Source organism: Eptatretus burgeri, chromosome 2, assembly GCF_056783735.1.
Source record: "Eptatretus burgeri isolate ZD-2024b chromosome 2, Ebu_testis_v1, whole genome shotgun sequence".
NCBI classification, from domain to species: domain Eukaryota; kingdom Metazoa; phylum Chordata; class Myxini; order Myxiniformes; family Myxinidae; genus Eptatretus; species Eptatretus burgeri.
In genome coordinates, this window is record NC_140962.1 from 6,635,730 (window position 1) to 6,650,636 (window position 14,907).

The 14,907-nt window shown below is 41.8% G+C and overlaps 1 protein-coding gene across 2 annotated transcripts in view; it reads left to right on the top strand.

Moving 5' to 3' along the window:
* The window catches only part of ITGB4 (integrin subunit beta 4), a 185,265-nt gene that overhangs the window by 5,710 nt on the left and 164,648 nt on the right, over positions 1 to 14,907 (top strand). For both annotated transcript variants that reach the window (XM_085861673.1, XM_085861666.1), the window contains exon 2: positions 9,525 to 9,584. In XM_085861673.1, the coding sequence (XP_085717799.1) occupies positions 9,527 to 9,584 (58 nt within the window). In that variant the 5' untranslated portion in view covers positions 9,525 to 9,526. The remainder of the gene's footprint in view (positions 1 to 9,524; positions 9,585 to 14,907) is intronic.

Below are 14,907 nucleotides of genomic sequence, written 5' to 3' on the forward strand. Positions count from 1 at the left end.
AGCCGCTGCCCTAACCACTGCGCCAACACCAGGCTAGCGCCTAGAACAGGATCGCATCTGAAAAAAAAATTTCCTCAACATTACCTTCACAACGACAACTACACCGCCTAGAACAGGATCTCATCTAAAAAAATTAATATTACCTCAACATTACCTACACAATGACAACGAGACCACCTAGAACAGGATCTCATCTAAAAAAAATAAATATTACCTCAACATTACCTTCACAACAACAACTACAGCGCCTAGAACAGGATCTCATCTAAAAAAATTAATATTACCTCAACATTACCTACACAATGACGAGACCACCTAGAACAGGATCTCATCTAAAAAAAATAAATATTACCTCAACATTACCTTCACAACAACAACTACAGCGCCTAGAACAGGATCTCATCTGAAAAAAAATTTCGTCAACATTACTTTCACAACAACTCCACCGCCTAGAACAGGATCTCATCTAAAAAAATAAATATTACCTCAACATTACCTTCACAACAACAACTACACCGCCGAGAACAGGATCTCATCTGAAAAAAAAAAAATTTACTCAACATTGTAGTGTCCGGAGGGCCGGAGGACTCGGATAGTCGTGAGGGTTGTCGAACTCTGTTTATTGCCTGTCCGAATGCACACTACTACAGACTACACACAGACTCCTCAGGCGGCGCGAACACCTATATCCCTTGCAGACACGTGACCACCAAAGCCACTCCTCCACGCCTCCACAACGCTCCCCGCATTGTGCCCTGCCCACGCATGCCAGTACACCACAAACATTACCTTCAGAACAACTACACCGCCTAGAACAGGATCTCATCTGAAAAAATTAATATTACCTCAACATTACCTTCACAACAACAACTACACCGCCAAGCACAGGATCTCGTCTGAAAAAAAAAATTACCTCAACATTACCGTCACAACAACAACTACACCGCCTAGAACAGGATCTCATCTAAAAAAATAAATATTACCTCAACATTACCATCACAACAACAACTACACCGCCAAGCACAGGATGTCGTCTGAAAAAAAAATTACCTCAACATTACCGTCACAACAACAACTACACCGCCTAGAACAGGATCTCATCTAAAAAAAATTAATATTACCTCAACATTACCGTCACAACAACAACTACACCGCCAAGCACAGGATGTCGTCTGAAAAAAAAATTACCTCAACATTACCGTCACAACAACAACCACACCGCCTAGAACAGGATCTCATCTAAAAAAATTAATATTACCTCAACATTACCGTCACAACAACAACTACACCGCCAAGCACAGGATGTCGTCTGAAAAAAAAAATTACCTCAACATTACCGTCACAACAACAACTACACCGCCTAGAACAGGATCTCATCTAAAAAAATTAATATTACCTCAACATTACCGTCACAACAACAACTACACCGCCGAGAACAGGATCTCATCTAAAAAAATAAATACTGGAAGTGAACGTAGAATTCTTCTTACATTCGCTTCTGACTTTACCTATAACTTGTCACGGACTTCTTATAATAACCTGGACCAGCAATACCATCTACTCGCAGCAGTGAGAACTGAAGTCACCGGAAATGGCTCAGCGGCCATGTTGCGTTGCCACTCGCAAGTTGCGTGCAATTCAAAAAACCTGTAGATGCATTAAGAGTTTTAACTATTTTGCCAGTATTTTGAACCGATAAACGTAAAAATGCCACAGTGCGTGGCGTTCGGATGCAATAATAAGTCTGGGAAGAGCTCCACATGCACCTTTCATCAGTAAGAATGCGATTATTGATGCTTTTTTTTCTCTTTCAATCGTCAATCTATTTTTAGAGTATTATTTTAAGAAGTTACAATTTTAACGCTAAACGCCAGTATAACAATTTAAACGCTAAACGCCAGTATAACAATTTAAACGATGGCAAAGTACAGTCAATAATTTGAAAGAAAATGTAAATAAACCAATGTCACCCGCAGGGTGACCCGTATCTTGCCAAAAGGTGACCACGTGTGACTTCTTTAAGGTCACACTGAGGTGAACAGAGCTGCTATCCACCAGGAGCGACTCCTTGAGGAATATCTGCCTACGAGAGATTCCGATGAGAATCGTTCTACAGAGTAACCATGAAAATATGTTTGCCTCATAACGTCACCAAATGACGTCATAATGTCTCAAGCTTGACATATCTAGAAAGCACTCATCGAGGTGTTCAATTTGCGGTACTACACGATATGGTTCCTAAAACTTGAAAATTTGACCTTGGGGTCAAATATGTTTGACCTCAGGCGCTAACCTTGAAGGTCAAGGCCAATCGCCACCAAAAACTAATCAGCTGAGCGCCAGACCATATACTACATTCCCATAAAGTTTGGAGATGATTAGATTAAAATTACTCAAAAAATAAGGGCTTCGTCGACTCCCCTGATTTGCGACAAAGTGACCTTGACCTTTGACCTTGACCTTCAAAATTTTATGCGCTGAAAGGGACCTCTATAGGCCTCTGATATGCAAAGTTACAAAAATTTCCAATGATAACTGTGCTCTGCAGAGTGATTTATACGTGATTACAGATTTAAAAAAAATGAAGGTCAAGGCCAATCACCACCAAAAATTAATCAGCTGAGCGCCAGACCATGAACTATATTCCCATGAAGTTTGAAGACGATCCGATCAAAATTACTAAAAAAAATAAGGGTTTCGTCGACTCCCCTGATTCGCAACAAAGTGACCTTGACCTTCAAAATTTTATGTGCTGAAAGGGACCTCTATAGGCCTCTGATATGCGAAGTTACAAAAATTTCCAATGATAACTGTCCTATGACAGTACAGGCCAGACGAAACGGCTTAAACAAGGCATCATACCAAGCGTCTTCAAATTTCCACCTCATCTCCAGAAGGTTAGTATACACGATTTATTACAATGGTCTCCACTAAAAAAGAAATACATATTTATTTGATACAAATATTATATATTTTTATTTGATACAAATATTTATTTGACACATATTAAATTGTTTTGAATCTATAAAAGTTTTAGAATTGATTTTGGGTGCAAATACCCGGAAAAACGACCTCCTTTGCTGCCAGGATTTTTCGATGAATTTCTGTACGATTCTGACTGTGTCAGACGATGCAGGTCATTTTGTATTTGTGCCCAAAAAATTAATTCTAACACATTAATTTTATAAATTCATCCACATTCAAAATGTTTATAAAATGAATAAATTCCCATGGAAATCAAATTTAGCGCAAATTTTCAAACTTCATGGACATCCTGTATAGTGTATATGCAATTAAAATAAATGGAATCCTGAATCAGAGTGCTCCAATTGTGATTCTATCAAGCGGTTCGCACTGTATTGAATTTACCACTAAAATTTCCGTGAATTATCAGTTTTCTGTTCATCAGTTAATTCGAAATTTCGATCCGATATTAATTATGTTATTTTTCTACACAGAAACCGATACATCGGAAACCATCGGTTGACAGACACCTTGCCCCAGAGCCAAAATTCACAGCTGCGCTAGATTCACCACCAAGCCCGTCGACTTCAGCAGACCACACGCACTGCGCCGATCCGAGTCCCAGTAAGATGAAACGGAAGCTGGGTACGGCAACCAAGACCATTGAGAACCTGAGGAAAAAAACTGAAGGTTACGCAGCAGAAAACGCGAAGATTGAAGAAAAAGGTAGAGAAATTAAGCTCTGTCGTTGAAGAACTAAAAAACAAAGGGATGGTTTTGGAAAATTGTGTCGAGATACTGAATTCGACATTTTCTGGGGTACCACTGGCGGTTACGAGTCGAATATTAAAGAATCAGGCGAGCGGAAAGAAATCCAGGCAAGAATACGATACTGTGATCAAGTCATTCGCCCTCACGCTAAATTTCTATTCTGCGAAGGCCTACGACTATGTACGCGAGGTATTCAATCTCCCTCTACCTAGTCCTTCAACGATCCGAACCTGGTACAGTGCCATAGACGGATCACCGGGATTCAACCAGGTAGTATTTGACGCATTAGAGGCGAGATTTAAAGAGGATAGGAGTACGCTATGTGCCCTAATGTTGGACGAAATGTCACTGATGGAATCAGTAGAGATGTCTGGTGACAAGGTGCTAGGATGTGGGGACATTGGAGCAGGTAATCTGGGCAATACCGCGCCACTTGCTAAAAACGCTTTAGTAATTATGTTGGTCGCGGTGAATGATCATCGGAAAGTTCCAGTCGCCCACTTCTTCATCAATGGTTTGACTGGTAAAGAACAGGCCAATCTTGTGTCTCAGTGTTTACTAAAGCTACACGAAATTGGAGTTAATGTCATCTCGCTTACCTGTGACGGGCCTTCAGCGCATTTGACAATGTTGAAAGAGTTGGGCGCAAGTATCAACCCGGATAATATGAATTCGTCGTTCCCTCACCCAGCAGATCCTCACAAGCGCGTTTGGGCATTCCTCAACGCGTGTCATATGTTAAAGCTTGCAAGGAATTGCCTCGGCACACTGAAGACGATGAGAGACAGTTCTCAAAGGGTCATCTCCTGGAAATATATAGAAAACTTGTATGAACTGCGGAAACAGGAAGGACTACGGTTGGCAAACAAACTTAGTCGGAAACATATCGAATGAAAGACAAATATAATGAAAGTTAATACGGCTGCTCAAACGCTGCGTTCAAGTGTCGCGGATGCAATTGAGTTCTGCCGCGAAGAGTTGAAACTACCTGAATTTCAAGGGAGTGAGGGAACTTGCATCTTCATCCGCACACTGGATCAACTGTTCGATCTGTTGAACTCCAGGAACCCTTTGGCACGCAACTACAAGGCACCGATGCATCCTGCTCGCGAGGCAGCTTTTTCACCATTCCTGGAAAAGACAAGTAATTATCTCACGACCTTGACTAATACTTCTGGTCAACTCATAACAAAGAGAAGACTTAAAACAGCATTTATTGGGATGCTGACTTGTATCGTAAGCGTTAAAAACCTCTATCTGACATACGACCAGCCCCAAAATTAATCTTTAAAGTATTTGCTTACATATAAGCTCAGCCAGGACCACATCGAGGTGTTCTTTGGAGCCGTCCATCTAGCATGTGGTGGCAATAATGGTGGCTGAAAGCTACTTCCTTATGGCCTATAATAATACAAATATTATAGGCCATAGGGGGTTAGCTATACACATTACATTGATTATCATCAGATCATATGACATATGATATGATAATCATTCATGAGAATTGTGACACCTCGTACTCACTCACCTTATTGATTCGTGCTGCAGAGCTTATATTAGCTTGGTAGTGATAATGGGTGGCGGAGACTGTTGTTAGTGAAATGAAAATCCTGTTCTTCTTATTAAGCTGTACAAAAATGTTGTTTCCAGCGAGAAATTCAGGACAGATTAATACATTCAATCTGTGAATTCGGATTGGCAACGCAACATGGCGACTTCAGTCGACCTCTGACTTCAGTCGACAGAGGCCGTTGCTGGTCCAGGTTATTATAAGAAGTCCGTGATCATTCCCCATGACAAAAACCGGAAACAAAAAAAAAACCAGAAACAAAACAAAAACGAAGCAAAGTGGTCAGAGCCAACGACACGGATTCACAATTGCCAGGGTATTGTGTTGTTTTTGTTGTTTCATATTCTCTCATGTGCACGCGTTAAGTAATATTCACAAGATAGAAATAAAACCCGATCGTGTTTATACACCGCACAGCGTTTATCAACAACCGGAAGCAAAAGGTCATAGCTAACGACACGGATTCCAAATAGGCAGGGGTATTGTGTTGTTGTTGTTGTTGTTTCCTATTCTCTCATGTGCATGCGTTAAGTATGAAGCTCACTGCGTTCACTATTATTCTTCTTCTTCTTCACTCCATCTGGAAAGACCAGCTTTTAAAACAGGTAACCTTAAAGTTAAACGGCCATGAATTTTTGTTCAACTAAATCGATTATCAGCTTTTCAACCAAGTCAATCAAACATTAGCTTTCAAACAGAACCATTTTTATGCCTCCGCACCAAGGGTGCGGCACCTGTCGCACTATCGGCACCCTTGGTGTGGAGGCATTATGTTTCCGGGTCGTCCGTCCGTCTGTCCGTCCGGATTTTCGTTTACGCGATAACCCAAGAAGCAAATTGTAGAATTTCATCAAACTTGGTAAAAAGGTAAAGTAAGACAGGGCAATTAAGTGATTAGATTTTTGGGCCACATGAGATAAAGGTCAAGGTTCAATGGTCAAGGTCAAACTCTGAAATTTTACTGTTTACACCGTAACTCAAGAAATATTGGAGAGAATTTCATCAAACTTGGTACAAAGGTAAAGTTAGACAGGGTAATTAACTGATTCGATTTTGGCCCAGATATGATAAAGGTCAAGGGTCAAATATGTCAATACTCAAGTGTTTGTGCGGGAGAGCGGAGGCATACCCTTCGACTGCGACATATCGAACACTCTCACTCGGTCTCCCAGAAATGACCTTCATGTGAACCCCCCCATCGACCTCCTTTATAAAACTTTTGAAGTTCAATTACTCAAACTTTTGGGCCTCACCATCAGCCATTATCCTTCTTGGGCAAACCATATCTCCAAGTTGGCCTCCAAAGCAAGCCGCCCACTGGACATCATTCACCGTGAAAAGTCTTTCCTTGGCAAATCTGAACCTTGATCATCGTACAAGGCTCTCATCCACAGCTTGATGGAGTATTATTCTCTCTTTTGGGGTGGTGCCCTTGCCACACATCTTGTGCTTCTTGATGCCGTGGAAACCAAGGCTCGCCCTCAAAGTCATTGGAATCTTCCGTGATGAAGCTGAGTCGCTGGGCCTGTTATGCTCACATTGTAAACTAGTCAGTGGCCTTTCTGTCTTCTCATACCTTCTTTGTAGTCTTTTACCCTTAGCCCTTTCCTAGCCCCCCCTCCCACCCCAACTATCCCAATCTCTCCAGGTTTCTGCAGGGCATACATGGTCCGCCAGTAACTCACTTCTGATGAAACTATAAAAAATTCTGGCTCACTGGTTACCTCCAATTGTTGTTCGTCTTTCTATCACCTGTGCAACTACCTTCCTCAGTCTGCTCAATCCCATTCTTCCCTCTAGAACTTCACCACAGCTGTTCATCACCACTTTAGGTCATCTCCCATCCATACTCATCTTTTCTACCCTCATAAACCCTCCTCAAGCCCACCCTTCCTTTTCAGGCTATTGTCCCCCCCCCCTCCCATATTCACCACATCTTTCATTCTTTGTTCCATTCCTGTTTCATCCCCAGTTTTTCCCCCATCCCCCACTTAATATGTTTGAGTTTGCATCCAACTTGTTCACCCCCTCTGCCTTTGCCTCCCCCTTCCTTTAATCCCATTCTTCCCCATGTCCATTCTCCCTTACTGTTGGTGTGTTTCCCACGTTCCCACTATGTTCTTCTGGTCTATTCTGTATTCTAGCTCTTCCACGAGCCTTGACTTTTTATGCAGATAAGTAGTCCAGCCTTTTCTCTTAATGGGCCACGTACTTAAGAAGATTGGAAAATGTAATAATTAGATGAGATCTAGATGATGGATTCGTGATTTGAATTGTTGAAAGTTGATGCAAGTCTGGGACACAGTGCTGGGACACAGTGCTGGGAAAAGAGAGGCAGTGTGTGTGTGTGTGTGTGTGTGTGTGTGTGTGTGTGTGTGTGTGTGTGTGTGTGTGTGTGTGTGTGTGTGTGTGTGTGTGTGTGTGTGTGTGTGTGTGTGTGTGTGTGTGTGTGTGTGTGTGTGTCGGGATGTCGGGAGCATGGCGATTGGTTGGGAAGGAAGGAAGGGAGGGTAACGCAGAAAGGGTGATGACTGTAAGCGAGACAGTCAGAAGATACCCATTCTTCTTTTATGTTTGATGATGACAATATGCTCAGCTGTGAAGCAGTACATTGACTACACTGAAGAAAAGAATGTGTGCTGTCGCTCTTCTTTGTCATCCCATGGAATGCAATGCTCAACAAACTGCATCGGTGTTTGCCTGACATTGAAATTTTGTTTGATGAAAGAGTCACATATTGTGTGTCTATCAATGTGGCACAGGGATGTCCCCCCCCCCACCCCTGGAGTTGATTTTAATAGTCTGCCAGATGATGGCCATGTTTGAAATCATCCGAATGGAGTTGCCCACTCCGTGACACCTAATTATCATTTCTCATTGGAACTCCATTCACCGTTTGCAAATGCATATTACACCGAGATTAAATCACCAATTTGACCCACTGATTGTATCTGATGCAGTGCCCCTGTACATTATGGCAAAAAATAGGATTTTGACAAAGGTGCCAATAACTTTTGCTTATATTTACATCAGACAAACTGTTTGGTGAGCATGATACCTATTGAACTATCCTGTCATGCCTCACAGGTTATTTAATTTTCTTAGACTCTTGCAAAACAAAATTAACAATGAACAATAAGGGACTTTGGCATCGGAGGAGGCCATTCAGTCCGTCATGCCTGCGCTACACCAACACCAGATACTATCAACCATCGACACATAAGCTACCTACATGTTCTGCCAATATCCCTGTGTCCATCTATCTCCAATGAATCTGGGTACCTATCAAATTCCAATTTCGACTTATTATCCCCACGCTTTTTGAAAAAAGAAAAAAAAAAACAGGGGAATATTGTAATCGGCTCCGTCTGTCTGTCCGTCCGGTGATCTCCTCCAAAATGGTTGGGCAGAAACTCACCAAACTTGGTAGTTATGATCACCACATGGTAAGAAGATATGAGAGCAGCGTCAGTTTTGTTCCCTCAATCTGGAGCAGGATCAAAAGGTCATATTTTGAAACATTTCAAAATGAAACTTTGCATATGCAATCAACATTGAATACTTTGGATGGAAAGGTTTTTTGGATTCCACCCCCGGTTCAAGCCCCAAGGGGGGGGGGAGGGGACATGCATCAATTACTCTGACTGAAAGACCTTATTGTTGCCCAAATGCTCCTGTTCTTTACCCTTTAGTCTATGGTCCCTGGTCCTATCACTGTCTATTCTGCTAAAAAAAAATCCTTGCAAACTTATTTTGTCTCCACCCTTCATTATCTTGAACATCTCAATCAAAGTCCTTCATTATGGCCTCCTTTCTGATCATAGTATTTTGTAAGCACATCATTTTGTATGTGTTTGAAAAGACAGCCATTTTTTTTAAAATCCCGTGCCATCCCTACATATGGAGTACGACCATACTCCGTGATAAAGTCCTGTCTCCTCCAGCTGCTCCTCATAACTTCGTCCAGCTAGCTGCAGAATCAGTCTAGCAGCCTTTCTATGGCGACTACTTTCTATGCTGAACCCTTTCTATGGCAGCTGTGTCCAATTAGAAACAGAATGCAGTACACTTTTCATGTGGAAGAAAAATAATGAATGTTGATGTTGCTTTTCTTGAAACTTTTTCTTCTCCTCCCATAACAAACAAAGTATGTTTGCTTGAAATATGTTTGTTCTGTACTTGAATTCCCACTGACTGATTCAGTTTCTGCTCCTTACAGGCATGAGGGTCTTGAATATTGGAGGACTTGTCGTCATGTTCTTCACAGCAACATGTTCTGGTAGGTCATTACACAACCTGCACATTTTATACACTGCATAACTTCAAAATGTTCAGAAAGATATGGCCTTTATCGAATGAAAGGAGCCCTGTTTGCGGCTGTGCATACATGTGAGTTCCTCCCATTGGTGAGACAATTCGCTTGACTCCACTCACAATTTCAATATGATGGCTGCCATGTTGGTGCTTACTTCTTTGTGAAGTCACAGGCATCTTTGGAGCTGCCATATTCACAATCGTCATCACATGGGTCAAAGGGGGTACAGAGGTCCTTGCTATTATTTCCGAATATTTTCTCTTAAACTAGCACATTACCTGTAGACCAGGGACCATAACAACCCATGTCATTATGAAGGTCTTTGTTGAGGACTTCCAGGAATCTCATAACATTGTGAAAGAACGAATCTGTCATTATTTACTTTTAACGATGTGTATGTATGCATCGGGAAGAAGATAATTGGTTTTGGGTCATTTATTGGCACAGTTAGCCTGCTCAGGGTCACTTGAGAGTTGTAATGCCATGGGGTTTCCACATATCTCGCGGGATTGTGAGTTGAACAGGCGACCATTACGGGTGTCTGTGAAGTCGGCGATAGCATGATAGGGGAGGGGAAAGTGTTAAATATTGTGTTGTTTTTATGGGGGAATGGCCATTTGCTCTTATAACCGAGAGGAGGGTGAGGATGAGAAGACAGATTTGGGGTCGGGAAAAGGGTGGGGGGGGGCTAGTGGGAAATTAAAGCTTGGACAGATTTAGGAAGTTGAGTATTGTTGGTGGGAGAGGGGGAGTTGAGTTGGCAGGATTGCATGTGCAAGTTTACTCACAGTAAAAGTGTGTGTGTGTGTGTGTGTGTGTGTGTGTGTGTGTGTGTGTGTGTGTGTATTTGTGTCAGTCACTGTAATGGGGGAGGGTGGGGAGGGTTGACACAATCAGAGCCAAGAGAGGACAGAATAAAAGAGGAACAAATGAGTCGAGGTGAGCAATGAGCCTGGATCTTGGGAGTTTAACAAGAGGGTTACTGGCAGACCTTGTGCACCTTGGAGAAACGTGGAAGGGACAGAGCCAAGAGAGGGCAGACATTAATTAGTTCATGTAGACCCTATACCTTTTGTATGATCATGTGGACACTATAACTGTAGGTTGAGTGATGAAAATCAAAGATAACAACCTTGTCATGGTCCACCTAGTTACGAACTTCATCTCCTAACTAACGACATCAAACTGCTCAAGTGGACTAATTCAATCAAGCTTGTTCTTCATTTAAACCTATCGCAGAATACGTATGAAATTGCACAAGCTAATAACATACTTTCCTTTTGTACATTTTAATTGGAATATAAGCCATGAAAAAAATATTGCTGTATTTGTTGTTGTTTGTTGTTGGTGTTCTACAAATGAGTCAGGACTTGTCCTAGAACCAGGTGGGATTCACAGCTGAAAGGATCGTGTAGTGGTTTGCACACTCACCTCTGAGCTGTTTCGCCTGGGTTTGAATCTCGACCAAGTTGTAAACTCTCATCCTGATGGTTCACATGCAGGGCAAGGCATTATTTTGTGTGCTATCCCTCAAATTAATGTTAAACTGGGCATCCCGCCTGGCATTAGTAGGTGGGCGTTAATGATCGAGTGTATCCTTCACGAAGTTTGCAAATTATCACTGGAACAACGGCCAAAGTTTGCTGCATGCCCCGAGCAAGACATTGATGTCAACTTGCAGCCACCTGCTGTGTACGAAAGAAGAAGAATAGGGTGTGACCCCAGCTCTGATTCTCCATGATGTACACCGAGTTTTGGCAGTGGCTGAGTGCTGAGGTCCCTGCACTGTTATACTAGAGATTGTGCATTCAAATACCACTGAAGGCAGCAGAATGAATAATTTATTTCTGAGCATCTCAAAATTGAGCTTCATCTCGGGTAAGGAAACGAACATGTCATTATTGCATTGTCAGTCAAAACCCAATTGGCTCCTAATGATCTTGACGGAAGAGATAATCAGCCTGCTTGGCTTCGTGTAGCCTACATGTGGCACATGGTTGAGCCTTCATGCCCTCCAAATTGGTTTAGCAAGTCACTCTGTTGTAAAAACAACATGCTAAAATAACTTGAAAGAAGGACAGGGTAAAGGGATTGATCACACGGCAACAGACCGGACAAGGATTGCCACAATTGAAGACCAGACCCTGCAACGTCCTTGTTTCAAACATCTTGGGATTGGTGGCAATTCTGGAAGAACTTTCTCCGAGACAAGTCGAGTAATATAATATATCCTGACATCGTTTCTAATGAAATATACCTGAATAACAACATGCCTGAATCTACCATTGCTGTCCAAAGGTATGTCGTGCAGGAAAGACTTACCAGTGGGAGAGGAACAGCAATGTACTCTCGAGTGACGGTGGCCTTGATAGTTCTCAACAACACCACCACAGGACTATATGAAATCTGGTGACAAATTAAACTGCAGAATGACATGAGAATCATCTCCTTGTAACCTCCTTTAGCAGCTGTATTCTTCCAGGTAGTGGAACACCTGGACGAAGCTGTAAAAAAAAATAATAATAAGGAAAGCAATAGCATAAAACATATTCTGTTTGAGTGACTTCAACATTCATCACAAATAATGTCTTGGAAATTACCAGCACTAACTGAGTTGGCCAAGTCTTGAGAGGAATGATTGCCAAAATGGAGCTGAGATAGGTAGGAAGACAAACAGGTAAGAAGGTCGGACACAGGTATGAAGGAAATCAGAGAAAAAAAGAAGAACACATAGAAGCAATTTGCGTGACCTTGGGCTTACAAATGTACCTGTCACAGTACCCTTTGAAGACAATTCATCTCATCATGAAAAAAACAAAAACAGGTGTATCCTTGGTCAGCCCGCTCTCCCTCGCAGGGGTCTGAAGACACCATTTTTGTTTTGGCCTGCTCAAAAATGCCTTGCTTGGAACCATGATGTCCTCTCACGGACTAATTCAAGTATATAATCAAAATCTGTCTTTGGATTTGAGGATCAGAGCTTGTGGACTAACTAAATGTCGAAATCTAGAGTGAAATCAGAAATTTTAAATAAAATATTGATTCTAATAACTTAGTGTATTCACATATTTACAGTACTTAAGCAAGCAAGGCTGTGATCCCTCCTTCTCCACATTTACAAATTGCCAAAGCATTAAACTTAACTTTTTCTACTGTTCGGAGAATTATATTGCATGAGGAAAAGATTAAAGAGCAGGTTGCGGGTCACCAAACATGTTCTGAAAATTTATCAATATGATTATATGTGCATTAAATAGTTCGATGCAAACTATTGTGGTTGCCGAACTATTGGGAAAATTAATGAAATTTAACTCCGAAGTTGTTATTTCTCGAGGCTTTTGAAAAAAACAGCCGTGTGCCATATATGTATGGATGGTGACGTCATGTTCTCCAAAACAAAGCGGAAGCTCACACTTTCATTGAAGAAGTGTCCAGTTGAGCGGGCCGTTCTTTCGCTTTTTTTTTTATCCCCCACCAACCAACGAAGTTGGCGGGGATGTAGAAATGGGTTCCGTCCGTCCGTCACATTTCGTTTCCGGAGCTTAACTGCAAATCCCCTCAAGATATATTTACGAAATTTGGTACACATATCAAGCAAGTGGTGAACTGGTGCCTTTTTATATTTAGAGATTTCCCCCCCAAAAAAATTCTGTCACTTTCTATGGAAACAAGTTGGGTATTAAGAAATAATTGAGGTTAACCTTTGTTTCCAGAGCATAGTTGCAAAACTATTAACTATTTCTTTATGAAATTTGGGACACACATCAAGAATAAATTGAACTGGTGCCTTTTGCTACTTGTCCTCATTTACTATGGCGGGGGATATCGAAGACTTTGTCTTCAACGGATGCTAGTTTATTTTGAATTATTGTAGAACAAAGTTATTTGGATATTTGTACATCATGCCTCGTACGTGTCATCATGTTTTGCGAAAATGGCTGGAAAACGGGTAATCGCTCCCACCGATTCCCGATGGAATCAAACATTCGCCGGCAGTGGATAAGATTTGTACAAACAAAACGGGCGAATTTTCCCTGCCTTTTAAACTTTTAAACAATATCTTTGTGGAAAAAGCGCTGCGGCCTAACATCTAGTCAAGGCGCCCTAGGCCCTGCGCGCCATCGAACATAAACCTTATAAAATATCGGAATTTTACAAACTTCACAACTACCGAGTGTTAAGCATCCTAAGCCACTGCAAAAACCGAAAACAGAATTTGAATTGACTTTAAAACTAACCCGCAACGTCGATCGAAGCAAAAGTCTCAATTCACCACAGGAATTCATGGCATTATTTAAAATTATTTTGTCAGTCATAAAACCGTAATATTCAGCCATCCACGAACAATCTTTACATAATCCGACAGCTTAACAAGTCAGGCATGTGATGACAACCTTTATTGGGATGAAAAATGATTTTTAAACCTCATCTTTGTGGAAAAAGCGCCGCGGCCTAGATCTAGCCAAGGCGCCCACGGCCATACGCGCCAGGCGCCCTCAACTTGAAACATTCATAACTCGACGAATAAAAGCTCAAATTGCACCAAACTTACCTTATTCTTGCGAGCTCACGTTCCCTGTTAGTGGATGAACAATCCAACGCTTGGCGAATTCTGCTTCACAATGATAGGAAGAGCCGACATCGAAGGATCAAAAAGTGACGTCGCTATTGACGCTTGGCCGCCACAAGACAGTTGTCCCTGTGGTAACTTTTCTGACACCTCTTGCTTAAAACCCAAAAAGTCAAAATGATCGCGAGGCCACGCTTTCACGGTCTGTATTCATACTGAAAATCAAGATCAAGCGAGCTTTTGCCCTTCTGCTCCACGGGAGGTTTCTGTCCTCCCTGAGCTGGCAGTCGGTCCTGCCACTTGTACACGAAATAGGCCGTTTTCTTTCACTTGCAAGTGGCTCAAATTTATATGGCTCAGGGCCAGAAACTCCATAGTATAAATTCCCATCATCCTCCGACTTGTCTTCGGCAATATCGGAATGAAAACACTCAATTTCATCGCCGCTGAAATCACTCTCTGATTCGCATCTCGCCATTGTTCACATGCTGTTTCCGAATGTTCACGAAGTTTTCGGAGAACATGATGTCATAGCATCTTCGGTAACTTCCGGACTGTTTTTCGATCACTTGCAAAAGTTTTGACTTAAAAGTTAATTTTGCATATTTTGAGCTTCAAATGTAAGAAAATAATTGCCCAACGATTATTAATGTGCTTCCAACTTCGAATCACGCAAAGTCATCAGCAATCCAAAACCTGCTCTTTAAGGAATGTGCC